A 26272-nucleotide genomic window follows, 5' to 3' on the forward strand; every position below is an offset into this window, starting at 1 on the left:
ACCAGAACTGATCCCCTTTCAAAATAAAATGACCGGTGTCACTTACTTCAGGCTTGCATTGCGGTAAATGTGATTATCCCATTTCAAATGTAACTCGAAAGCTTCTCTTGGAGGCCCATGTGGTAACTTTCAAGTTGTTCTCTAGTGGAAAAAAGCTACTTTTTTCCTTCCACATAAAGCTTTAGGTGTAATTTCACGGTCTCGCAGTGAACGGATGGTTTTGAAAACAGATAAAACTTCAGCAGAACCCCCAAAATTTTTTATTAAAAAAAGCAATGCAGGTGGGCGGGGTCACTAAGTGAAGAGGCGGATGGTGTTGTCCGCTCCTGATGAAAAGACCCAAGGCTGCGTGGGGTGAAAGGTCACATCAAGGACACCCAGTTCGTGAATGACCACGTGACCTTTTAAAACCTTGACTGGAACAATGAGCGGGTTCTGCAGCAAGTCACTGAAAAAAAGGGGCAGTGTTAGTGTGGGCACGTGCGTGAAACTTGTCAACGTGTGTGTGCGCAGTTACTTGTAGACCATCCCGTGGCAGACGATGACGGAGCCGTCGTCGGACGCTGAGGCGAAGAGCGGGTAAACTCTGTGATAGGCAACGGCCCTCACTGCTTTCTTGTGGTGCCTGGTAGGAAACAGTGCAACGGTGAAAGTCAGCCCAGACAGGACCTGCGGCTCAGCGTGTCACCTACCGGAGCATCTTGTAAGGCTTGGTGGAGAGGTCCAGGTCAAACCAGCCCAGTCGGCAGTCGTAACTTCCGCAGATCACGTGGTCGCCTGAGCGCCGGACACACGGATGTTAGGTATGCACGCTTGCGTGCATCAGTTCGGCGAGTGCTTGAAGTGACTCACCTCCGGGGTGGACGGCCATGCTGGAAATCCATTTGGAGTTGGCCTGCAGCTTCTTGCTCATCTCCTGCTTGACCAGGTTGTAGATGCGCACGTTGCGCTGCGTGGCCACGAAGAAGTAGGGCCGGATGGGGTGGAAGGATACGCACTGCACCAGGCCTTTGTTGCGTCGGAAGGGGTTTTGACTGCGTCTGGTGCTGAGCTGATGGATGAAGACCTGCTGATGGCTGGAGTGATCCGGCATGACCGAGGCCAGGTAGTCCCCTTTGGCGTGCCACGCCAGTTGCTTGACGGCCTAGGGACAACGATGCTCTGTGAGACAGCAATAACGCAAATCCTCGCCGCATTTGCCTCAATCGAGCGCCGCACTTTGGGATGTTGGATTTTCAAGCGCAGGCCTTGGTGGTGCTCCTCGCCTTCCACGTCGCTCCAAGTCACAGGCCCCACTGCGGGCTCCGCCTCCAGGTGAGCGACGAGCAGACGTTCAGAGGACGAGACCACCTGTCGCTCGGCGAGCGCGGGCGATAAGATCACCACCAGCGAGTCCCTGTGGAGAGAAGGACGGAGATGGTCTTCCAAGAGCCAGATGGGGCGGGGCAAGCCATTCTGCCAGGCGGCGGGAGCGGGGCCTTACAAGGCGACGGCCAGGAGACATAAGCACGGGTTGGGGTTCCAACACACGCTCTTCACAGCTCCGCCCACCCGGACCATCTTGACGCAGCGAGCCGAGTTGATCTCCCAGAACCTTACAGTGCCATCGTCACTTCCTGAAAGGGGAGTGGCAGCTTTTTAGGCGAGAGAGCTGCTGCCAAAAGTTCAGTCATTCAAACCGAGCCAAGTCTCGACCCGACTCGGCTCGAGCCGGTCAGACAATCCGCAAGCTGGAGCCATGAAGGCCCACTTGTAGTGGGACGACTCGTAAAAACGAGGAGAACTGATAGAACAATAGCATAGGGAGAAGAAAGAGCATGTGTTCTTGCTTGCTCGCCAGCAAGTGACCTACCTGAGGCAAGCCACTGTCCCGATGGAGAAACGCTGATGGACCGAACCAGAGCGCTGTGACCATGATAAATCTGAACACAGGAAGACATAGCGGTCACACCTCATCTCAGGCCGTGGGTGTGTACGTGTGCGTACCAGCGACTGCGTGGTAGGGAAGGGCTGCAGGTCTTTGGGTTTAGGAAGCTTCGGAATGAGGTCTTCCGGATCCACGTTGACCTGCGGGAGAGCTTAGTAAGCGAGTGGCCCGGCCATTTCAAATGAGGCGGGGAGGCGTTACCCTCATCTTCCTCTGGCGAGGACACAGGTAAAGGTCCAGGCAGCGCTCAAACCTCTCGTGGATGAAACGGGGAAAGGCCGGAACCTGCCGGAGGCTGGAGAACTTGGCGGGAACGAAGGGCAGCTTTCGGTCAGCTGGGTCTTGCTGCTCCCAGAGAGCGCGCTGCAGACAAAGACAAGGGTGATGATGTCGCTGCCCTGCGGAGACTTGAACGGAGCGCCCCCTGGCGGATGTTACCTCCTCATCCGTGAACAGGTACTCGGGCGGAGGGTTGTAGGACTCGTGGTGGCCGGGTAGCGGGTTCTTGGGTGCAGGCAGGTGCATCCTGTGTTGGGCCAGGAGAGAGGAGTCCTCCTTGCCCCAAAGGTCATAGAAGCGGCCCTGGCTGTCGTCACGCATGCGGCGAGGCTTGATCCAGCCCATTTTGATGGCGTGGACCAGCTTGGAGACCTGAAGGCGGGCGGCAAGTGTCACGCCGCCAGACAACTCATCCAGCACACCTGTACATTACCTTCTCTTTATCCAATAGTGACGGGATGAAGCTACGCTTGTCAGCCGGCCTGTTGGTGACGGGATGAAGCATCACGTCGTTGGTGAAGAAGTCCACCGAAGGCTGAGGGCCACCAGAGCAGCTGTTAGCGTGGCAAACGGCCAGAGGAGGCGAAGCGATGAGAGCGCCTTACCTGGAACTCGTCAAAGTTGGCGTCTCCAAACTGTCCTCTCTGCAGCCGCTTCACCAGCTCCACCTGTTCGTCAGACAGCACAATGTCGCTTCCCGTCTGCTTGTCGTGAACCGTTCTCCTGCGCACAAGCCACACGTTAGCGTCATCCACACCCGGCGACCTCCAAGCTCCCCCCCGGCGGCTCACCAGTAGTCAGGGTTCTCCATTTTCTCCAAGAACTGGTCAAGCTCGTCCTTGTTCCGGATGGGCTTGAAGATCTTCTTGCCGTCCAAATTGTAGCCAATGTGAGGGAAGTCTTTGTACCACTCCATGGGAATGTTCCCCACTGTGTTCCTGATGTCCTGACGACAATGACAAAGAACGGCCAAAAGATGAGCTCCTACTTTATCATTCCGACACCGGGGAACCAGATGGTTGTGGCTTGGCTTTCAAAATGCATTTCTGTTGCATTTGGTGAGATTAAGAAAACATCTCACTTCTTCGTCAGACGAGTCGACCTCATACTCTTCTTTCTTTTGGCCTCCTCCGTCCTTCTGGAAATGGGCACACAATAGAAGCAATAAGCAGACGAGGGAGATGCTGCGGGGAGAACGACGAGTAACGCTACCTGTTCCGCTTCATTCTTGCACAAGCCAAACTCGGCATCATCCTCATCCCCCTCACTGTCGCTCCCCGAATCCTCAAGTCCTGAATATACACTTTCCTCACTCACTGACCCTTCCTCGTCTTCTTCGTTGCAAACGCCGAACATCTGCAACATGTAAACAGCACGCGTGTAGTTACATTGAACGCATGTCACTCAAATTTGTGTGACAGTTTGCACAGTAGGCGCTTCTCAACAGTGTTTCATGCATCGATCAAGACAATTCGACGTTTGATCAAGTTAGCGAAGGTAACTTGAGGCGTGGATATGTTCAACCATGTGGGAAACCTTGACGTTTGGTTTCTTTTCTTTCATTTGCTTTTTAACATTTGAATATACTTGACTGGAGCCGGGTTGGTACTTGACTGGAGCCAGCCTGGAGCAAGCCGCTCCAGTTCAGCCTTTGGCTGGTTTTTCGGAACCACATGCTAACAGATAGCCGCCAGCTAGCTAGATACGTTCCGGTTGTTTCGCGACGGCGCGTCACCTCCTCGTGCTCGTCGTCTTCTGCGAGCCGCTTGTTTTTCTCCGTCTTCTTTTGGTTCATTTCTGGAAGTTTCGATGTGTCTTCATCCACGTTGGTACTCCGCGTGTCCGCCATCGTACCGCACGTGAATGAGTCAAGCAACGTCACACGTAAAACTTTATCGACACCGGAACGACGGCCAATGACAACCTCAGTAGTGACGTCACACAAATCTGGTGTATGCTACCTTCCGCCAAATAGCAAATACAGGACTGTCTCAGAAAATTAGAATATTGTGATAAAGTTCTTTATGTTCTGTAATCCAATTAAAAAACCAAATATGTCATACATTCTGGATTCGTTACAAATCAACTGAAATATTGCAAGCCTTTTATTATTTTTATTGCTGATTATGGCATACAGTTTAAGAAAACTCAAATATCCTATCTCAAAATATTAGAATATCATGAATAAGTATACTAGTAGGGTATTCAACTAATCACTTGAATGGTCCAATTAACTCGAAATGCCTGCAAGGTAAAGTAAACTAGTTTACGGCTTTGGAACGTCACGGTTCTCGAACAAATTGGAATTCGAACAAAAAATTCGAGATTTGCTTCGGTTGTCGAACTAAATTCAGAGGTCAAACCTCGCGAGATGAGCCGGGAGGACCCGAGAAAGCCCGACCGCGCGGCCCGGATGCCGACTGACTCCGTTCGTTATTGTATTTTTGTCACGGTCGGGTGGAGCATGGAGCAGGACGACCAAGTGCAGCTTGGACCAGGGTTTATTGGTGAACTCAAAAAAGGCAAACTAACGGACTCGTCAACTGACATGACTTGAAAAAAAACAACGAGACTGACCAAAAAGACGTGAAACAAAATGACAGGGTGACATTACCAATGACAGGAACAGGAACCAAAAAGACATCATGACATGAACACATAACAATGATCCGACCGGGAGTGAGGGGCAGACAGGACTTATATACATGACAGGTAACGAGAGGCAGGTGGGAATAATCACACTGATCATGGGCACACAGGAGGGGAGGGGCGAGCACACAGACAGAAACCAAGACGACACATAGTGGAGCAGTTGGGGACGAGACGTGACAATTTTCGTTACTTTGAGGATTGTAATAACCCCTAATCATGCCTCCAAAGAAAGCAAGTGGAAGCAGTAAAGCCATCCTAAAACACAAAGACGCTCTCAAAGCAATGCGACAGTGAGCGCCCGGCGCGCTGCAGTTGCGCGATCGGACCAAATTAAGGCGTGCAAACGTGTTTGGAGCTTTTTGTGACGTCACGTGGTGGCCGACGTCCGAGTGGCATCAGAACACTAGTATAGTCCGTCCATCATTTGCATAGGAGTCGTTGTCTGCAAGCTATTTATGTGCAATCGCCTCTCCCGTGAGCGATGAGAACGCCACAGGCCGCGCGCATTGTGCGTATTCTTGTGTTGAGCGCTGCATGGACCCCCTTAGGTGAGTAATTTGCCATTTTGGAGATGGATTGGTACGGAAGAGGATTAGGGTCGGTGATGAAAAAAAAAAAAAAGGGGTGACAGGATTCTGACTTTAAAGTGAGAATTCTTTGACTTTAAAGTAAAAAAGTGAGAATTATCATTTTAAAGTCAGAATTTAGACTTTATTCTCACTCTTTTTTCAGGTTGACCCCCAGTGAACTCCCAGATGATGAGAATGCACCCGAACGCGCGCGTGGCGCTCGTTCTTTCATTGGGCGCCGCTTCTTTTTTTTTTTGTATACATTTTTTATTTTTTTCATTTTTAACGATCACCCAGTTGGAACTGAGAGGAAAGGTGGAGCGATTTGAGGACCGAAAAAACAGTTTCAAGAAGTGTATTGCATCTCCAAACGCAACTACTGCTGCAAGGTTTGTTGCAGCCCAAAGTGCAGAAAACCGATGGCGAGTACATGAAGGAGTCATTCATTAAAATATCAGCGTGCCTATTTTTGGGCTTAAAAACAAAATCGAGATCATTCTGAAAATTAAAGCTATGCGTCTCTCCGTAAAAACAGTGAAGGAAAGGGTTACTAAAATGGCAAATAATATCACTGATCAGCAAATCAAAGACATCAGTTCAACTCCAGCTTTCTCAATTTGTGTGTTTTAGTCAGTGATCAAGCAGGGTTTTTCTCTGTTTTAACGTTGTCCTTTTGACCGGTAATCCATTTTTATTTCGTCCAATCTGAAAAAATAACACGAGAAAATATGCACTGGAATGAACGCTGGTTACAAAAATAACCTCATTTCGTTTTAAAGAAATACCGATTGAACCAACTTTCTGTCTTTTGAAACAAAACCTGATACAAATGCCAAGACGCTGCTGACAAGACAGTTATGCCAGTATGTCATACAAGTCTCAAATGTGTCCTCAGCCAATTCTAAATCAAAATGTGAGGAGGGGTGGAGTTTTCACCAGTCCAGTTGCTACAAGAAGATGGAGACCCCCAACGGTTGGCTGGGGGCTCGATACGACTGCTTCTGGGAGGGCGGCGACCTGGTCTCCATCGCCTCATGGGACAAAGAAGCCTTTGTGAAGAAGCAAATGGGCAATGACCCCTTCTGGATTGGACTCTCCAATCTGGTGAGACGGAAGCACGGATTTTTGGTTCTCTACTGTATGCGACTGATAACCGGGATTGGTCTGTGCAGAAATGCAAAGAGGCTTGGTGTCGGTATGACAAGGAGCAGCAGATGATGACTTGGTCCTATGCCCGTGTGACCTACTCGAACTGGGATTCACATCAAGTTGAAAGGTAATGGTCAGGCATGGTTTTGGACCCCCTTTCCAAAATGGGAAAGAGCACGTGTGATGAGGAGGAGCAAAAGCTTTGGTCAATTTTTCATCAGACACCTTCAAGTTCCTGGGAACCACAATCTCTCGGGACCTGAAATGGACCGGCCACATAGACTCTGTCCGCAAGAAGGCCCAGCAGAGGCTGTACTTCCTGAGACAGCTCAAGAAGTTCAACCTGCCACGGGAGCTGCTGAAGACCTTCTACACTGCCATCATCCAGTCTGTCCTCTGCACCTCCATCACTGTCTGGTTTGGATCGGCCTCCAAACAAGACAAGCACAGACTGCAACGGACAATAAGGACTGCAGAAAAGATAATTGGAATCAACCTCCCATCTATCCAAGACTTGTACCTGTCCAGGACCAGGAAACGTGCAAGTAACATCTCAACAGACCCTTCGCACCCAGGTTGCAGCCTGTTTGAACTACTCCCCTCCGGACGCCGTTATAGAGCTCTGTACACTAAAACCAGCAGACACAGAGACAGCTTCTTCCCCCAGGCTGTCGCTCTGATGAACTCACACCACTCTTAGAGTCTCAGAGTCATTACTGTGCAATAACATCCCGCTTGCCACACCTTTTTTGTCTACACTGTTTGTACTATGTGTCCTCTCTGCATCCATTGCAGCCTGGTCATCCTAGAAGAGGGACCCTCCCATCTGTGGTCTCTTCTCAAGGTTTCTCATTTCCCCTAGCTGGAGTTTTGAGTTTTTCCTTGCCCTCTTGGGAGTTTAAGATCAGGGGGTGTTTGAGAATATCTTTCGTTCTTCACATGTCCTGAGTGTTGTTGTTAGTCACCTAAATGTTGAACAGAGGCTGTGATTTACCGAAGTCAAATTCCTTGTTTGGCACGCTCAAACATGGCGAATAAAAAACTCTTGAACTCTTGAATCTTGAATCAGAAAGCAAGAAAAAATACCGAGATGCTTTTCACGACTTTTCCCGACAGCTCCGACGTGGAGTCCTGTGCGTATGTCAACCAAGGCGTGAGGACTCAGCCAGGAGAGTGGAGACACGGCTCATGCGCATCCTCGTTGCCGTACATGTGTGAGCGCCCGCTGGACGGTAAGCCTGCTCAGGAGTTGTGTTGATGTCGAAAGGGACATTTCAATCGTGCATTTTTTCTGCAGACTGCCTGAAGGCTCGGTCGTGTTCCTTCAAAGACTTTGGTTACGATCGAGTGGACAGTGAGTGGCTAGCATGCTTGTTTTTACTCCTGCACCGTCCCGCCATACTTTTCCAATCCAAGTTTGTTTGTGGCTTCAGCTTCTTCCTGCGACCCTGGCGACTTCCTGTACGAAGACTCTTGCTATCGCTTCGACGGGATGGATAGGAAATGGCAGGCCGCCGAGAACCTATGCAAGGAATGGAATGGTTACCTGGCTAGCGTCTACTCAGCGGACGAAGGCAAATTCTTGGGTGGTGAGTGCCTAGACAAACCGACAATACTGCGATCATCCCGCAATGCTCACCAGCATCTTTGCAACTTGTTCTGCTTTTCTCAAGCTCACATAAGAGGAGATTCGTATGGTTGGTTGAGACTCGTGCAGAAAAACGGCAAGTGGGAGTTCCTTGACGGAACATCTACCGTAAATGAAATGTTGAGCGTGACCTAAAAAGTTGTCATTTGTCCAGAATGAAGATGTCGTACTGAAATGCAAAAGATAAAAGTGAGATACAAAGTGTCATTTGAAAAGAAAGTTTACTTGAAAAAAAAACAAGAGTCATAGTTTGACCGTAATGGCCGTAATGTTACGAGAAGAGGAAGAAACGTTTTCCAGAAAATCAACTGGAACAAGGACAAAGCTGCAGTTTGATGGCAATTAGAATTGTAGTTGACAGGAGCAAATAAAAGGAACAGAAAAGCCATCATGTGCTCAAGTCACCTCCGTCATGTGTGCAGACCGACATCCAATAGAATTGGGGAAGGGCACCAACAGTCTACAACTGCGCATTAATGAGTTCAGGTGGAATTGTTTATGGCAGTAAGTGCCACGACGAGGCAACAACCATCTGCAAAAAAGGTCTGAAAGTCACAACAGCTGCTTTTGCCCTTTCACGCGCACTCACATACTTGATCCCTCTTACAGGCAAGGTCCGAGAGGCTGTTACTGCTCTTGCGCCGTCAACATTGACGCCAGGTGGGCGTCACATCCGTGGTCGCGCTCTTGTCGCCAGTTGGCCCTCAAGTGACGCGAGTCTCACTTGCAGATAGGACTAAAAGGTGGGACGGGTGGGTAGACAACCGCTTTGAAGACTTCTCCTACCTGCTCGACCGCAAGTCCCGCAAGTCCTGGCAGGAGGCGCGAGATGAATGCGTCAGCTGCAGAGGCGACCTGCTCAGCATCACCAACTCAAATGAGCAGTTTTTAATAGAAGGTAAACTGCCCGGAGGGCACGATAGAGGCTCACACAGTTTATGCCGCATGGACTCCAGAAGGAACACACGCACCTGTACGATGTTCAAACACATGGTCGTTGTTTAACTTCAATCCAAAGGTCTGCACGCCCTTCAGCTGACCAGTCCCACTCTGTGGTTGGGCGCCAATCCCAATATCACTGACGACGGCATCAAGTGAATTGACGGATCGAATTCCACTTACAAAAACCTGAAAACAGCAAAAAAAAAAAAGCGCGGAGGCGTCCGGACCAGGCTGGCGGCCAACCCAGCGCGCCCGGCGGTGCCCTCCATTCTTCTGGCGAATGTTCGATCGCTGGACAACAAAATGGATTACGTTCGCCTGCTGAGGTCTACGAACCGGACGGTGCGGAACTGCTGTGTGCTCGTGTTCACCGAGACCTGGTTGACTGACAACATCCCGGACTCAGCCGTGCATCTGGAGCGGCTAGCGTGCTATCGGGCCGACCGTGCCATTGTACGAGGGGGAAAGTCGCGAGGAGGTGGAATATGCGTCTACATCCGAGAGGAATGGTGGCGGGACTCTGTGGTGGTATGTAAGCACTGCTCGCCACTTGCGGAGTTTGTGATCATTAAGTGCCGTCCTTTTTATCTGCCGAGGGAATTTACCGCGATTCTGCTAGTCGCGGTATACATCCCGCCTACCAACATCGAAGGCGACAGGATCGCGGCGCTTGGTGAACTGTACCAGGCTGTCAGTGAACAGCAGACAGCGCACCCTGACGGTTTCACCATCTTCGCTGGAGACTTCAATCATGCCAACCTGAAGTCTGTTTTCCCGAGGCTTCACCAGCATGTTACTTTTCCGACACGTGGAGACAGCTTCCTGGACCTGGTCTACTCTGCGCAAAAGGGAGCTTTCAAAGCCACCCCCCTCCCCCATCTTGGGCTTTCTGACCATCTCACCGTTTTGCTTTTGCCCGCATACAGACAATTGGTGAAGGCATCCAGGCCGGTTCGGAGGCGGGTTCGGATGTGGCCTGAGGGTGCCTCCGATGCACTTCGTGACTGCTTTGACACCACTGACTGGGACTTGTTTAAGCAGGCAGCCACCTACAACGATCGGACGGACATAGAGGAGTATACTGACTCTGTTACCTCTTACATCATGAAGTGCATCGATGATGTGACTTGCTCGAAATCCGTCGTCACTCGAGCGAACTGGAAGCCGTGGCTGACAGGGGCTGTCCTCAGACTGCTGAGGGCCAGGGACAAGGCTTTCAGAGCGGGGGATGAGGCTGGCTTGAGGCTTCTGGGAAGAGGTACAGGAGCCTGCGCTCCCGCACCACCAGACTCGCCAACAGCTTCTTTCTCCAGGCTGTTAGGGCCCTGAACTCGCTACCCCCTTCTGCGTAGCGTGTGGCACTGTTGCGCTATTTTCGGGAATGTCTGCTGTACGCGCACTTGCTCCTTTTTTTTTTCTGCTCCTTTATTTATTTATTGTTGTGTTATTTATTCATTATTTATTCAGCACGCTTTTGTTATACTTGTTTACTTGTTTGTCTGTTGTGAGCCATGTCTTGTCACCGTGGGATAGGGGGGAACGAAATTTCGGTTTCTTTGTGTGTCTTTGGCATGTGGAGAAATTGACAATAAAGCTGACTTTGACTTTGACAGCGAGGGCCGACCTGTCCCGAGGCATCAAAGAAGCGAAGAAGGCGTTCTCGTGCAAGGTCTCCACCCACTTCAAGGACAGCAAGGACGCACGTAGCCTTTGGCGGGGCATTCAGACCATCACGGACTACAAGCCCGCGCCGAGGAGCTGTGAGGGCGACGTCCGTCTGCTGAACGATCTGAACCGCTTCTTTGCTTGCTTCGACGCCCAGAACAGCACTTGCCCGCTGAAGAACACTCCCCCCCTCACACGAGCAGCCCCTGCGCCTCTCTGCCGACGGTGTGAGGAGGGCGCTTGCCGCTATTGACACCCGTAAGGCGGCGGGCCCTGACAACATCCCGGGTCGAGCGCTGAAGGACTGCGCTGGGGAGCTGTCGGGTGTCTTCACGGACATCTTTAACGTTTCCCTGCAGCAGGCCATCGTCCCCTCGTGTTTCAAGGCTGCCACCATCGTTCCTGTGCCGAAGAAACCTGCACCGTCCTGCTTCAATGACTACCGCCCTGTGGCACTGACGCCCATCATCATGAAGTGCTTTGAGCGGCTGGTCATGGAGCACATCAAGTCCGTTCTCCCCCCCACCATTGACCCTTTCCAGTTTGCGTACCGTGCCAAGCGGTCCTCTGAGGATGCCATCTGCTCTGCCCTCCACTCGGCCCTCACACACCTGGAGAGAAAGGACTCTGTGAGGTTGCTGTTTGTGGACTTCAGCTCTGCCTTCAACACCATTGTGCCGCAGCGACTCATCTGCAAACTCGACGAGCTGGGCCTCAGTACCTCCCTCTGCAACTGGCTACTGGACTTCCTCTGTCAGAGGCCTCAGGTGGTGCGTGTTGGCGACAAAATCTCCGCCAGCATCACGCTGAGCACGGGGGCCCCCCAGGGCTGCGTGCTCAGTCCATTGCTCTTCACCCTGCTGACGCATGATTGCACTGCGACCTACAGCGACAACCGCATAGTGAAGTTTGCTGACGACACGACTCTGGTGGGTCTCATCACGAAGGGCGACGAGACTCAGTACAGGTCGGAAGTTGACCTTCTGACCACGTGGTGCAGGGACAACAACCTCCTGCTGAACATCGACAAGACCAAGGAAATCGTTGTTGACTTCCGGAAGGGTCACACAAAACACCTGCCGCTGATCATCGATGGTGCTGTGGTGGAGAGGGTGAGCTGCACCAAGTTCCTGGGGGTGCACATCAGTGAGGACCTCTCCTGGTCCGCAAACACCTCGTCACTGGCAAAGAAAGCTCAGCGATGCCTGTACTTCCTGCGGAAGCTCAGGCGTGCATGTGCTCCTCAGGCAGTCCTGTCTACATTCTACTGGGGCACCGTTGAGAGCGTCCTCACCAGTTGCATCGCTGTCTGGGGTGGTAACTGCACTGAACAGAACTTGAAGGCCCTGCAGCGCATAGTGAATACGGCTGGTAAGATTATTGATGCTTCGCTCCCCTCCCTGAAGGACATTTACACTTCCCATCTCGCCCGCAAGGCAACCTCGATTGCGAGAGATGTGAGTCACCCGGCTCACTCTTTGTTTGACCTTCTGCCCTCTGGGAAGAGGTACAGGAGCCTGCGCTCCCGCACCACCAGACTCGCCAACAGCTTCTTTCACAAGGCTGTTAGGACCCTGAACTTGCTACCCTCTTCTGCGTAGCGTGCGGCACTGTTGCGCTATTTTCTGGAATGTCTGCTGTACGCGCACTTGCTCCTTTTTTGCTCCTCTTATTTATTTATTTATTTATTTATTTATTTATTTATTTATTTATTTATTGTGTTATTTATTCATTACTTATTCAGCACGCTGTTGTTATACTTGTTTACTTGTTTGTCTGTTGTGAGCCATGTCTTGTCACCGTGGGATAGGGGGGAACGAAATTTCGGTTTCTTTGTGTGTCTTTGGCATGTGGAGAAATTGACAATAAAGCTTACTTTGACTTGACTTTGACTTTGAAAACAGGTCAACCTATAACCCGGCAAATGTTTGTCGTCGACAAAACGGAGGCGTGCTTAGGATCTGTCGTCTCCTTCCAGGCATCGCCGAAGAAGGTGGACGCTGCCTTTCCTTGATCACTGCCAACGGCCACTGGGCAAAAGCCGATTGTGAGGAGCAGCGCAGCAGCTACATCTGCAAGAGAAGAGGAAGAGGCATGATTTGATTTTCGTCTTATTCTTAGAGTTGTGTCATCAAATGTCAAGTTTTAAGGAAGGCTTCTTCTGAAGTCCCACAATAGTAGTAAGGATTTCTTTGTGGGCGTGTCAATGGTCCGTCCCTCAGTTGACATGATTTGCAATAACTTACTGCATGTGCTTGCTTACTGAAATTTTAGTTTGCACAAAATGCTGATAAGACAGTAATGCCATTACGTGTGGATAATTCTGTATTTCTGCATTTCTAAACTAATACTGCTTTGCTCTGTCAGCTTCTGGACAATTTCATGAGTGGCCCTGCACAAAAAGGCAGCCATCCGTCTGCAAAAAAGGTTCAAAAGTCACCCACTTTGCCCTTTAACCTCTCGCTGCTCTCTCATGTTTGATCCCCCTTGCGTTCTTACAGCCAAAATCTGAGAGGCTCTTCCTGATCTGCCATCAATAAGAGGTAGGCGTCCCACTCTGCGGCCGACACGTGTTTGGTCTTTGGCCAGTTGGCCCTCAAGTCACGCGAGTCTCGCTTGCAGGCTGGACCAAAAAGTGCGGCTGGTGGTTGTCCAACAACAACTTCTGTTACTTGATGAACCACAAGTCCCGCAAGACCTGGCAGGAAGCGCGAGGCGACTGCGTCGGCCTCGGAGGCAACCTGATCAGTATCACCCACTCAAATGAACAGAACTTCATCAAAGGTAGGCTTATGCGCTCGATCGGGACTGTTGGTTGAGAATCTTGCGATATTTGTAGAGGCTGGCGTATTTGCCAAGGAAAGTGACATTTTGAAAGAACTTTTTTGTCAGTTGTCTTTCGTTGCTCATTCTCAAGACAAGACAAAGAAAACGTTGTGACGTCACCTGCAGTTGGTTACCAGACCGCAAGTAGTTGTCTTAACATTTCTTTCGCATCTGACCGGACAGGGATGCTTTTCTTTTAAATCACTAGATGGCCTTGATAAGCCGTCATACAAAAAACTCGTCAGTATACAAAAAAAAACTTTGTTTCTTTGAAGATTCAGTTCCTTCAATCTATGGAAACGACGGACACAGTAAAGTGCTAAACTTGAGATGACACAAACTGTATTTAACTTTCGTATTGCGTGTCTAGGATGCCCTCATTGTCATAGCATTAGCATCAGCTGATTTTAGCACTGTGCTTTCTTTTGACACTTCTTGTGGATTTATTTTTAGTAGTTGTGTCAGCTAATCGCATGTTTTATTCTTGGGGACTACAAGAATGAGTTGAAGTTAGATTCACGCTAACGCTAGCTTACTGTGTAACTTGATAAATATTATGAGGAGATTTATTATGTTACGTGTTATGTATGGTTGGAAGGACAAGTCTTTTGCTGTTGACATCTTTTAATCAAGCTAAAGGTTTGCGGCGCAAGGAAACGCTACCTCCGCTAAAAACTACAAACATGTCCGGCCTGGAGGAGGCGGGTTGTGAAGTATCTCATTTGCATTTAAAGACACCAAAAGCAGCTTACTACTCAGCCACTACTCAGAACAGGGGTAAAAGAGGAGCTTGTGATGCTATGACGACGAGAAATTCAGACAAAAGATTTGCTGTTCCACTTCATGTTGACCACAACGGAATGAGTAAAACGTCAAATGGCTTTATAACCATGCTACGTATAAGCTTAAAGACAATCACTGGTGACATCTTATTCCTGTTTGATCCAAAGGTTTGGGCTCCCCTTTTCAAAACATTTCTTCTTGGTGGTTGGCCACTAAAACCACAATCACTCAAGATGGCTGCAAGTGGACTGACGGGTCTCCCTTTCGTTACACCCACTGGACCACAGGTCGGTCCAATATTTGTCTCCCATGGTCTGGAGCAATGGAGAGGAGCGCTTAGTATCTGCCATCTCCTTACAGAGAGCCCTGGTAAACCCTCTGGTGAAAACTGCCTTTCCTTTTAAACTAAAAGTGAAGAGGGAAAATGGAAATTTGACAACTGCCAGAAGAAGAGCAGCTACATGTGCAAGAAAAGAGCAAGAGGTAAGTTGTGCCTCATGACCAATTGGTTTTGATGCCCATCTTTGGCTTTTGCCTCGCAGGACAGAAACCGGAACCTCCACGCCATGACGGTAAGTCAGTCTCCCCGAATCCTGAATGTTGACGTCAAAAAATACGAGATGGAAAAAAGACACCACGGTACGCTCGCAGGTTTTCGGGAGATCCTTGTGTGCAACCAGCAGAAGCACGTCGACCTCTTTTGTCAGAGTGAGGCTCAAAGCGTCATCCGCATCCAGTTGGCTTTCTACGGACGGAGGAGTGGCAGCCTTTGTCCAACTTGGAGAGCAACAAAGGGTAAGACAGGACATAAGCGTTGCATTTTGGTCCGACTATACGACCGCTGCAGCCAAAATAAGCTTCCACTCGGCCTTGTGACTTGCCCAAGCTACCCAACAGCTTCATGTGCAAGATGCCCAAAGCGTATTATGCAATCACCTCAGTGCAGGCAGAGGAGTGCCACGTTATTTTAAAGAGTAGCTATTTTTCCACTCTAGTGCCATCTACTGGCTCAGGTTGGACACTGAATCACTTCATCCCAAACGCCAATTTAAAATCTTTGTTTTCTTTCATTTCTTTCTGTCTTTTAGTTAAAAAAAAAAAAAAAAAGGAAGCGTGTGTGCGTTGATGTGTAATGCGTTGACTAGCTTGTTAGCTTTGGTGCCGGGCTTGTTGGTGCGGTGGGGGGCGTTTCACTGTGATTGCCTCCCGATAGGCTTACCTGTATGTCAATCAAGCAAAGGGATGGATTCTAGCCTATAAAAAGAATGTTTTTTTTTTTTTTAAATGTCATCCGCTTGACCAGTACTAGCTTACTTTTACTTTGGTGACACCTCTTGCCACGGTTGCCGTAATGCTGAAAGCGATGCGACCTTGTAATTTACGAGTTGTACTAAAACGTACTGAAACATTTTGGCAGAGCGTTGTGTACAAACAGTATGGATCAACAAATTCATCATGTATTTTTAAACAAAATTTTAAGTTTTTGTGTGCCTTAAAGTGCGGAAAATACGGTACATAAATGTCTGATGGTGCTTAGCCCTGACACAGCTGACAAAAACAAAAGAAAAAGAAAAGCTCACAGAAATACCCTTAAAAAATTTTAACACAATGAAAAACCCAACGATGTGACAAATTTGAAAATCAATTTTCCCGTTCAAATTGATTTTGTACAACCCTGCTATATATCTGTACTTCTGTAAGTCCTCTCATCCATCTTTTATCCAAACAATGTGGCCTTTAACTATTGTACTAAAGAATAATACTAATCCTAAAAGTAATAAAAATGAACCTTGACCAAAGCAAAACTAATTACCGTAATTTCCGGACTATAACACGCACCGGACTATAAACCGCACCAGCTAAAAATAGGGGAACTTTTTGATCTGTAGCTAAGATGTACTGGACTATAAGCCACAGGGTTAAAAACTTGATAAAAATGTTGCGGTTTATAGTCCGGAAATTACAGTAAACTAACCAACTCGCTCTAAAACCTAAGCAAAACTATGAATTACAATTAAAAACCATCCATCCATCCATCCATTTTCTGAACCGCTTAGTCCCCACGGGGGTCGCGGGCGTGCTGGAGCCTATCCCAGCCCTCATCGGGCAGTAGGCGGGGGACACCCTGAACTGGTTGCCAGCCAATCGCAAGGCACACAGAGACAGACAACCAATCGCACTCACACTCACACCTAGGGACAATTTGGAGTCTTCAATCGGCCTACCAAGCATGTTTTTGGAATGTGGGAGGAAACCGGAGTGCCCGGAGAAAACCCACGCGGGCCCGGGGAGAACATGCAAACTCCACACAGGGAGGGCCGGAGGTGGAATCAAACCCGCACCCTCCTAACTGTGAGGCGGACGTGCTCACAATTAAAAACGACAAATAAAAACAAAAAAAAATTGTACAATAACGAAACATCACCCCGATGACATTTTACCATATTTTCAAATTCATTACAACTGAAATATGAAATGGTCACGTTTTGGTAAAGTGTTCAGCATCCCGACAAAAAGGTACATAAAATATATTTATCCATGATGCATGAACTCATGAAGTCTGCTCAGATGAGGAGCGAAAACTTCATGGAGCACTGCTCATCTCCCCAACACACTTGTGAATCTTAAGCTGACACTTCCAAGCAAATCTTTGGGCAGGAAAATGGTTTCTCACCAGTGTGGGTTCTTATGTGTCGTTTTAAGTTTGCCTCCTGAGAGAATCTTTGACCACAAACTGTGCAGGAAAAGGGTTTCTCACCAGTGTGGGTTCTCATGTGACTTTTTAAGCATCCGTTCAGAGAGAATCTTTGGCCACAAACTGTGCAGGAAAATTGTTTCTCACCAGTGTGGGATCTTGTGTGTCTTTTTAAATGTCCCTTTCTTGAGCATCTTTGGCCACAAACTGAGCAGGAAAAAGGTTTCTCACCAGTGTGGGTTCTCATGTGTGGTTTTAAGCGTCCCTTACATGAGAATCTTTGGCCACAATCTGAGCAGGAAAATGGTTTCTCACCAGTGTGGGTTCTCATGTGTCTTTTTACGTTTGCCTTCTGAGAGAATCTTTGACCACAATCTGAGCAGGAAAATGGTTTCTCACCAGTGTGGGTTCTCATGTGTCTTTTTACGTTTGCCTTCTGAGAGAATCTTTGACCACAATCTGAGCAGGAAAAGGGTGTTTCACCAGTGTGGGTTCTTGTGTGTAATTTTAAGTGTCCTCTTACCTGAGAATATTTGGCCACAATCTGAGCAGGGAAAAGGTTTCTCACCAGTGTGGGCTCTTGTGTGTACTTTTAAGTTTCCCTTTCGTGAGAATCTTTGGCCACAATCTGAGCAGGAAAAAGGTTTCTCACCAGTGTGGGTTCTCATGTGTGGTTTTAAGTGTCCTTTATTTGAGAATCTTTGGCCACAATCTGAACAGGAAAATGGTTTCTCACCAGTGTGGGTTGTTGTGTGTCTTTTTAAGTGTTCCTCATGAGAGAATCTTTGACCACAATCTGAGCAGGAAAATGGTTTCTCTCCAGTGTGGGTTGTCATGTGTCTTTTTAAGTTTGCCTTACGAGAGAATTTTTGGCCACAATCTGAGCAGGAAAAATGTTTCTCAACAGTGTGGGTTCTCATGTGTTGTTTCAAACTCCCCTTTAAAGCAAACATTTTCCAACAGTAAGAACATTTCCACTGCTTGTTTTCAGAGTGATATGAAATATCACCGTTTGACTCATCATCTTCAGCGCCAGGAGATTGTGACGACATGTCATCACCGTCTGAGATTGGAGCAAAGAGGCCGTCAGCTTGTGATCCTCCACAGGAGCATCCATCATCTTCTGTTATGTGTTGACTTGAGCTGCTATTTGGAGGCTCCGCCTCTCTGTTTGCCTCACAATGACCCTCACCTCTGCTCTTCAAAGGGACAAGAGTCAATGGCATTTTGCAGAAATCCTTTTCTACCTTCTCCTCTTTCCTGGAGTGGAGATCTTCTTCCTCTTTTATGCAAAATTGCTCTGGCTCCTCCTCCTCTTTTTTGATGGAAAAAAACACATCTGGTCCTTTTGTTCATTGAAGTGTGGGATCTCTTTGTCCTCCACTTCCTCTTTAATGTCATGGCGCTCTGGCTCCTGGTTCAGGACCAAAATCTTGACCGTTGTCTGCAAACACAAAACAAAAGTTAACAGGTGAACCAAATGATTTAGATGACTGCTTGACATGAGCAAATTTACAAAAGATTATTTTTTAATTCTTCATTATTTGTAGAAAGACTTGCCACAGGGTCCATCCTTGCACATTTTAGAATGGTGGCCCAGTCAGAAGCATTTTAGTGGTTATTTCAAATTAAGTCAATCAAGCCACTCAACTCGTATCTCACTGAGATACGGCTACACCTGCCTTGACACAAAAATACAGCTTACTGCAATGAAAAATTCTTTTAAATGAAAAAAAAACTATTAGGTGATATCTTTTTTTTTTAATTTTCTCTATTTTTAATTGTCTTAAACCAAGAAAAAATGCATTTCATCCAATGACTCGATTATGCAGAAGACCAAGAGCTGCTGGTTTACCAGGTAACAGACATTGAGAAAAAAGCTACCAAACTCACTGATCATTGTTTTGGGTGATTTTAACAGAGTGAACCTGACACACAAACTCCCCACATCCAGAAGTTCTCCGACGACAGAGCCATTGTTGGATATGTTTCTGAGGGGAACGATCTGGAATACAAGACGGATCAAGGACTTTGTCAGCTGGTGTGAGCTCAACCAGCTTCAGCTGAACACCAGACGAGGGAGATGATTGTGAACTTCGGGAGAAAAACCCCCCATCACTCCAGTGAACATCCAGGGATCGGACATTAAAGTAGTGGAGGACTACAAATTCCTGGGGGTTCACCTTAACAACAAACTGGACTGATCACACTCACACCCTGTACAAGAAGGGCCAGAGTTGCCTCCACCTGCTGAGGAGACTGAGGTCTTTGTGTGTGTGTAGGGCTCTCCTCAGGATCTTCTATGACAGCCATCCTCCACGCTGTGGTCTGCTGGAGAAGGGGCAGTACGGACTGGAACAGAGGGAGACTGGTCAGGAGAGCGAACTCTGTCCTGGACTGTCTCCTGGACTCCATAGAGGTTGTGGGTAAGAGGAGCATGTTAGTTAAACTGACATCCATCCTGGGCAACACCTCTCACACCCTCCATGACATTGTACGGTCCCTGAGCAGCTCCTTCGGCAGCAGACATTTACACCCACTGTGTAGGAAGGACACACCTGATCATGTGTTTGATTTCCTTCCGTATCGACTCTACCAATGGTACTTGTCTTTGTCCTTGTTTGTCTGTAATTTATCCATTTTTACATTTGGCATTTGTTTCTTGTATTCTTGCGCTCTTGTACGCTGCTGTGACAAGAAAATTTCCCCACTGTGGGATAAATAAAGTTCCAACCAACCAACCAACCAACCAACCAACCAACCAACCAACCAACCAACCAACCAACCAACCAACCAACCAACCAACCAACCAATCAACCAACCAACCAACCAACCAACCAACCAACCAACCAACCAACCAACCAACCAACCAACCAACCAACCAACCAACCAACCAACCAACCAACCAACCAACCAACCAACCAACCAACCGATTAAATACAGACAGGACCTCCAAGCCTGCTTTGACTGCACCGATTGTTTTTTTTTTTTACGTTGCAAATTCAGACCTGCATGAACTCACTGACACTATGAAAGTTCCAACCAACCAACCAACCAACCAACCAACCAACCAACCAACCAACCAACCAACCAACCAACCAACCAACCAACCAACCAACCAACCAACCAACCAACCAACCAACCAACCAACCAATTAAATACAGACAGGACCTCCAAGCCTGCTTTGATTGCAGTGATTGTTTTTTTTTTACGTTGCAAATTCAAACCTGCATGAACTCACTGACACTATGAAAGTTCTAATCAACCAACCAACCAACCAACCAACCAACCAACCAACCAACCAACCAACCAACCAACCAACCAACCAACCAACCAACCAATCAATCAAATACAGACAGGACCTCCAAGCCTGCTTTGACTGCACCGATTTTTTTTTTTAAGTTGTAAATTTAGACCTGCATGAACTCACTGACACTATGACGTCATACATCAGCTTTTGTGAGGACTTTTGTGTGCAGACTAAGAACTTCTGCACGTACAACAACAACAAACCGTGGTTTACACGAGGGATGGGAATCTTCACCATCAAGGCGATACACATCTTGATACACTGCCAACAATTCGATGCATTCACGATTCATGGAATTGCCAATGATAAGATGCGATACAATTGTCCCATCTCCTGCGATACAGTGCGATACAGTACGATTTAATTTTAAAACAAACGATACGATGCAATGCAGAAGAAAAATACACCATGGAATACATAGTTCAAGTTTTGGCACTTGAAGCATTAAAGCTGGCTGTGCTTTTTTATTTTGAAACACAGGAAGTACAACATAGAGTAGGTATAAGTATAGGGTATAAGTATAACTTTTAACAAAAATTAAGATTTCTCTTAAGTGCATCTTGTAGAGCAATTTAGGGCCTACACAAAGCCATGTTTTCAATTTAAGCTTTTAAAAGTGCATTAAGTTTATACAGGAGGTAAAACATAAAATGGGCTACTAAAAAAGGCCATGAGATTCCATCCACTACAACAACTTAAAAAAAAACTAACAAAGGGAGACATTGCATTTCATTGCATTACAACAGAAAATGATATAACTTAAATTACATATTTTTCCATTTCCATGCACATTTTGGAAATAATAATAAATAATAAGGGGTGTACTCATTATCTGTGTGCACTGTAAAATGTTTCATAATAATGAACAAATGGACATGACGTAAGGGAGTAACAGTTCCCCTTCTGGTAGTTCAGGCTAGTGAATTCAAACATTTAACCCAGATGGGTCTTTTGCAAGTTCTTTTAAAGAAAGATCAATTGATCAACATGGTCAGGGTGCAAGAGACTACAATGGGCAGTGACAATATTGCCTGCACCGCTAGCTGCACGGCAGAGTTTACATATGGCCGTTGTCTTATCCAGCTTTCCATCTCATTTGTAGAACCCGAAATTTTTCCACACTGCAGAATTAAAGCCCACCATCGAATGTATAATCTCTGTCTTGTTTTCCTCTATGCTAACCCGCTATCTGTCTGACTTGCCGGCTCCGTAGAATTCGAAGAAGGCCAGTTTGGACCCGCCTTTTCACGCGAGACCTGAGCCGAGACTTGAGTAGTAGGAGTGACTGAAACCCAGAGACCCGTTTCTAAAAAGTTATAATTATAGATATGAATTGATTTTTATCGATGCAAATAATTTAGATACGATGCATCTTGAGTTTTTGTGAGTTTTTACCGATGCAGAAGTTTGCAAATCGATGCGACTGCATCTTACAGGTTGTATCGATTTTCCGATGCATATCGGCGAATCTTCCCAACCCTAGTTTATACCAAACCTCAGGATGCTGCGGAAAGCCAAAGGGAAGGCCTACAGGAGTGGGGACCGTGACCTGTTTAGGGCAGGCCAGGAACACACTGAACCGAGAGATCAGGAAAGCCAAGAGGAGCTATGGGGAGAGCCTGGAGGGACATCTCTCTGCCAATCCTGGTCCCTCAACAGTGTGGAAAGGCCTGCAGAGCATCACGGAGTTCTGTGGTGAACACAAGGCTTGCAAACCAGCTAAACAGGTTTTACTACAAGTTTGAACAGTCCACCCACACAACAGGACCTCCTGCATCACAATCAACATCCACACCTCCCCGCAACAACCCCCCTGTTCACACCCCCATTGTCGTTATCACCTATTCTCTCTCTTTCAGAAGCCACTCCTGCACTTCAGATCCATGAGGAGGAGGCAGGGATGAGCATGGCAAATGTGAAAAAACACTGAAAAGTAGCCGAGGGTCTGGGGGCCACATGTCTCTGTTGGGGAGCTGCATGCCCTCATTGGGGGGCTGCATGGCCCGTTATGCGCAGTTAGTTATGTAATGTGTGCCGTCTACGAGTGTTGTGTGACGTTAGAAGTTGAGCGTTGACGTACTGTATTTCTGTGTTGTTGCAGAACCACACACACACCCCACAAACACCCTTTTGCCAGTTTGCCTGTATGCCTCTATGAGCCACAGTGCCGGTTACTTTTTTGCCAATAATTCAGTAAAGCAATCAAAACTGAACCACGTCTGTGTTCTGACCCCTATACAATCCTCAGGCTCCCCAACAATAGTGGTAGCAGTTTGCATTATTTTATTGCAGTGTTTTTCTTTATTCAGATTTGTTTCAAGACTACAGTTAGACTTCACTTTGATGGTTAATGCAGTAATTGCAATTTTGTTGTTTTATCACAGGAGATTGGTTTATTTACATTTCAAAAACCAGAAACAGAAGTGGAGGCTATTTTGTGTGTTTTGGGGTATGCTTTGATATTGAGGGGGGCTGGTTGTCCGCTGTTACTTTTTTCCTTTGTCTTGTTGCTTTGCTTTGATGGCTTTTAACTTTTGCACTAACTGGCTTTCTTTGTGGCGCCGTTGTGTGGCAGCCTTATAGGAGCCTCTTGAGTTGTGTCATCTGTGTGTCTTTTATATACCCGGTCTGTGGTATGGATACGGCTGGGGCCTGAATTTCCCCACCCCCGGGATCAATGAAATTTCAATCAATCAAATCAATCAATCGATCAATATCGAATTGTATATTATACACACACACACACACACACAGCCAGCGAGTGGAGACAATGCCGAAACAAAAATGCACCTTTACGGAGGCATTAAAAAATCTCTCAGCAAACATGAGGCATTCTTACTTTCAGCAACCCAAATCCGGTCACCCTACTTTTACCAACCTGCTCTGCGTAACACAACACGAGGCTGCCGCCAAAGAGCTTCCAGTCGTAGACGACGACGGTCCTTTTCCTCTTTAGTTGCACAAAGTTCCTTTGCGTAGTTTGCTGTGGTCCTTGCACACATTTTCACTCCGGAATTCTAACACTTTGCCACCGGTGTTACGGTTCAACTTGCTCCCATAATACCTTGCTCCCCGTCTCCAGTTGCGCCCGTTTGGGTAAAGCGAGTTGCGCAACCTTGTGTTTTGTGACAAATGACAGATTCGTCACAAGCGACATGGAACTTGTCTGACTGCAAAACTGTTCAAATTCTCAATAAAAACAAACGTCTCGTTTACTTTTCCGACTGGCTGCAAGAAATAGCAAACACTCACACAAAAAAGATAGAACAGTCATAAGTCTCTCTCTTTCTCTCTCTCCCCAGCCCCCACCCCCCAAATGTTTGTGAATTAATTTTGATGGAAGGGCCTTTGTTTTGTGAGGATCAACATGATCATTTTATTTGTATTTACAAAAAAAAAAAAAAGCCAGGGGAAGAGGAAATTCTAAAAACAATAAAATATGCCAAATCAAGTGGCTTTAAGAGTCTCTGACATTGAATTGGCCACCCGTCAGTTGATTGGCTCATAGCCAGTCACCGGTGATCTCTTGCGCAGGCACATGTAGACTCCGCCCATCAAGAGCATGACGAGCGGTGCGCCGAGGCCGACCGCCATGATGGCCACCACAAGCGGGGAGAAGGTGTCAGCGGGGGGGAGGCCGACACCGACCGCGGCCGTCCTGCCCAACAATAACAAAATGGATTCGTTCAGTCTCTTCAGACTGAAAAGCTCGCTTAAACATTCAACGTGACCATTTCGGGAGTAGGGTGACTAAGACGCAAAATTAAAGTCAGTCAGTATTGAATTGTTAGAAAAGAAATTAGAAAAGTTGCCGGGGCAGAACCAACCAGCTGAGGAACTTGGTGGCGTCGTAGAAAGGTTCGTCTGCCACGCCGAAGCTGATGTTCAGTCGAAAGACGCTGTCCTCAGCAGCGAAAAAAGCCAGTGCCAGGCCACCGGCCTCCGTCAAAGCCTGGCCGCTCTGCCGCCATGGATTCGAGTGACGGCATGGCGATGCGTCCTCCAGCGCTGGCGGGGAACGTCGGTACGCGACCTGCTTCCACAGGACGAAGCTGCGCTCGTTGGCCGAGCTCCCGTCTCCCGACGTCCACTCCGACACCTGAGACGGTAGACCGTGGACACAACACAAATCTGACGGGATGGCTAAGATTGGTTCCGGGAGTAGCTCAGCCGCTACATCGTTGGCTATGGGAGGCGCGGACTGTGACTTTTCTCTCGTACCTTGAAGACGGAAGGCGTGAACTCGTCGTTGATGGAGCGATGAACCTCGACAGCGTTGAGCGGGGATACTCCACCCACTGCCTGCAGCTCCAAGAAGAAGCGTGACCTCTCTGACCTCGGCGACAAGCCGTCAAGCTGCACGGCCACCTGGGAGGTGTTGGCCGTATGGAGGAGGCGGGGCCAGATCTCATCACGTCCCTCTCGCTCAAACACTGTCAGCTACCCATCAAAACACATACTTTGTTGGCATCATCGGTGATGCATTTGATGGTTCATCCAATCAAAATCACTCGGTAGCAGTCAGTAAATCGAAAGCGAGCAAACGTCGGACTGTGCGCGTGACCATCCGCTCCTTGCCGACTCCCTAATCGCCATGTGGAGATTTGTGTATGCACGACGTACGTGCAGACAAATGGATCCTTGAGCCACATCGCCGCACAGTCGAGCCGCCGCCCCCGACAGCTCCATCGCCGACCATGTGATATTACGTAGCTGGTAAGGTGGGAAAAGGTCAAGGGGCACTTCCGCCGTGTTGTTGACGTCGTTATATTCCAACAGCTGAAACACGGTAATGTTTTTTTTCAAAATACACACACACACACATATATATACATATACATATACACACACGTGGAGCACTGACCCTGCTGAAGATGAGTGCTGTCCTGGAAAGGATGCTACTCGCTGGCTCCACCCGCAGGCTGCCGCTGCCGTTGCGGCTCAAGAATCTTGGCCAGTCAACCTGAAAAGTGAGCAAGTTGGAGTGCCTCCAAAACTGAGTCGTGATGACGTCACGTGCGACGATCGGGTCGTACCGAGACATTAGAGAAAGTGACGTTGGTGTGGACCAGAAGAAGCGCGGGCGTCCCCTGGCTGCAGAACAGAAAATGCAGCGTGTCGTTGTCTCCCACCGCTCTCACGTGCAGAAGGTCGCCACCAGGGGGTGGGGCCAACGAGCCCGGGTTCAACTCCACGGACAGCTGGTGATGTCATCACAAGCAACATTCGCCATCAACTCCCCAGACAACTGATGGCGTCATCAAGAACCACATAGGCAATTGGTGACGACATCATAGTCAGATATTCCCCGCTTTCAACCAGCCGCTCTATCATAGCCAATCGCGAGTTGCTTGTCGAGCACGTGACAGCACAAACCAAACAAACGGCGAAGTTTTATATCATTTAATTACAAACCACTGGCCAAGTTTGTCTTAGTACGAAACAAATGTTGACGTGGTTCAAGTATAAAATGTTTTTTCGACTCGCTCAAACAATTTAAACGTGGTGCACGTAGAAAATGTTTTTTCGATTCATTCAAGACAAAATGTTGACGCGGTTTTAAAAGACTAACAGACTTACATTTCTAGTGTACGAAGCCGCCCCCGACGAACAAACCATGTAAAAGATCTTAAAGACCAAAGCGGCCCACATCTGCCGAATGGCCGCCATCTTTGTTGTGGTGACTTGTCACGTGAGATCAGAATGGGTCAGCTGAGTACATAAGCCACGCCCCCGGAAGACATCACGGGAGCTGCGTTAGCAGCCTGTGATCGTGTGACGTCTCAAGAAACGTTTAAATGTGTGGGGAAAAGCTGCAGCTCTGTAA

General features: G+C 47.9%; 3 protein-coding genes, 1 long non-coding RNA gene and 1 pseudogene across 10 annotated transcripts; 2 read left to right on the plus strand and 3 right to left on the minus strand.

Moving 5' to 3' along the window:
* Positions 1 to 237: 237 nt before the first annotated feature.
* On the minus strand, positions 238 to 4110 carry bop1 (BOP1 ribosomal biogenesis factor). The gene is made up of 16 exons (XM_049751775.1): positions 3942 to 4110; positions 3419 to 3562; positions 3288 to 3344; positions 2998 to 3152; positions 2812 to 2929; positions 2640 to 2741; positions 2366 to 2578; positions 2129 to 2290; positions 1987 to 2067; positions 1853 to 1922; positions 1484 to 1616; positions 1219 to 1396; positions 853 to 1144; positions 693 to 777; positions 518 to 625; positions 238 to 448 (listed from the first exon to the last, which is right to left on the minus strand). The coding sequence occupies exons 1-16, from the start codon at positions 4053 to 4055 to the stop codon at positions 295 to 297; spliced, it is 2166 nt and encodes a 721-aa protein (XP_049607732.1). The 5' UTR covers positions 4056 to 4110; the 3' UTR covers positions 238 to 294.
* Positions 4111 to 4568: 458 nt separating this feature from the next.
* On the plus strand, positions 4569 to 10819 carry LOC125987448 (secretory phospholipase A2 receptor-like). 5 transcript variants are annotated; one of them, XM_049751857.1, is made up of 12 exons: positions 4571 to 5406; positions 5591 to 5816; positions 6323 to 6531; positions 6600 to 6703; positions 7693 to 7808; positions 7874 to 7930; positions 8010 to 8165; positions 8250 to 8332; positions 8647 to 8767; positions 8834 to 8884; positions 8955 to 9122; positions 9243 to 10819. In XM_049751857.1, the coding sequence occupies exons 3-9, from the start codon at positions 6385 to 6387 to the stop codon at positions 8659 to 8661; spliced, it is 678 nt and encodes a 225-aa protein (XP_049607814.1). In that variant the 5' UTR covers positions 4571 to 5406; positions 5591 to 5816; positions 6323 to 6384; the 3' UTR covers positions 8662 to 8767; positions 8834 to 8884; positions 8955 to 9122; positions 9243 to 10819. The 5 variants fall into 5 exon arrangements, with proteins under 5 accessions (XP_049607812.1, XP_049607813.1, XP_068505065.1 ...); XM_049751855.2 differs by lacking the exon at positions 5591 to 5816 and having other exon boundaries at positions 4569 to 5406; XM_049751856.2 differs by lacking the exons at positions 5591 to 5816; positions 8250 to 8332 and having other exon boundaries at positions 4570 to 5406.
* A 2377-nt stretch (positions 10820 to 13196) lies between these two features.
* LOC125987489 (uncharacterized) lies at positions 13197 to 21599 on the plus strand. 3 transcript variants are annotated; one of them, XR_011085802.1, is made up of 8 exons: positions 13197 to 13258; positions 13333 to 13374; positions 13454 to 13615; positions 14608 to 14727; positions 14801 to 14923; positions 14983 to 15012; positions 15092 to 15235; positions 19057 to 21599. It is a non-coding gene; the product is annotated as an uncharacterized lncRNA (long non-coding RNA). The 3 variants fall into 3 exon arrangements; XR_011085803.1 differs by having other exon boundaries at positions 13203 to 13374; positions 19057 to 19285; positions 19418 to 21599; XR_007488020.1 differs by having other exon boundaries at positions 13203 to 13374.
* On the minus strand, positions 16804 to 18361 carry LOC125987440 (gastrula zinc finger protein XlCGF57.1-like; annotated as a pseudogene).
* A 2193-nt stretch (positions 21600 to 23792) lies between the features above and the next one.
* Positions 23793 to 26184, minus strand: glmp (glycosylated lysosomal membrane protein). The gene is made up of 7 exons (XM_068648963.1): positions 26026 to 26184; positions 25482 to 25646; positions 25310 to 25408; positions 25069 to 25224; positions 24667 to 24885; positions 24273 to 24544; positions 23793 to 24103 (listed from the first exon to the last, which is right to left on the minus strand). The coding sequence occupies exons 1-7, from the start codon at positions 26113 to 26115 to the stop codon at positions 23935 to 23937; spliced, it is 1170 nt and encodes a 389-aa protein (XP_068505064.1). The 5' UTR covers positions 26116 to 26184; the 3' UTR covers positions 23793 to 23934.
* Between the last annotated feature and the right edge of the window lie 88 nt (positions 26185 to 26272).

The sequence above is a fragment of the Syngnathus scovelli genome, chromosome 19 (assembly GCF_024217435.2).
Source record: "Syngnathus scovelli strain Florida chromosome 19, RoL_Ssco_1.2, whole genome shotgun sequence".
NCBI classification, from domain to species: domain Eukaryota; kingdom Metazoa; phylum Chordata; class Actinopteri; order Syngnathiformes; family Syngnathidae; genus Syngnathus; species Syngnathus scovelli.

Bases quoted from the DNA above. Each gene is read 5' to 3' on its own strand.
- bop1 (XM_049751775.1), bottom strand. From the start codon at position 4,055: ATGGCGGACACGCGGAGTACCAACGTGGATGAAGACACATCGAAACTT. The intron at 2,930-2,997 runs GTGAGCCGCCGG...GCTTGTGCGCAG, and splicing joins ATGGAGAACCCTGACTACTG to GAGAACGGTTCACGACAAGC. The intron at 778-852 runs GTGAGTCACTTC...TCCGGCGCTCAG, and splicing joins CATGGCCGTCCACCCCGGAG to GCGACCACGTGATCTGCGGA.
- LOC125987448 (XM_049751854.1), top strand. From the start codon at position 9,470: ATGGATTACGTTCGCCTGCTGAGGTCTACGAACCGGACGGTGCGGAAC.
- glmp (XM_068648963.1), bottom strand. From the start codon at position 26,115: ATGGCGGCCATTCGGCAGATGTGGGCCGCTTTGGTCTTTAAGATCTTT. The intron at 25,409-25,481 runs GTACGACCCGAT...CTCACTTTTCAG, and splicing joins TCACTTTCTCTAATGTCTCG to GTTGACTGGCCAAGATTCTT. The intron at 24,104-24,272 runs GTTGGTTCTGCC...ATTGTTGGGCAG, and splicing joins GCCACCAAGTTCCTCAGCTG to GACGGCCGCGGTCGGTGTCG.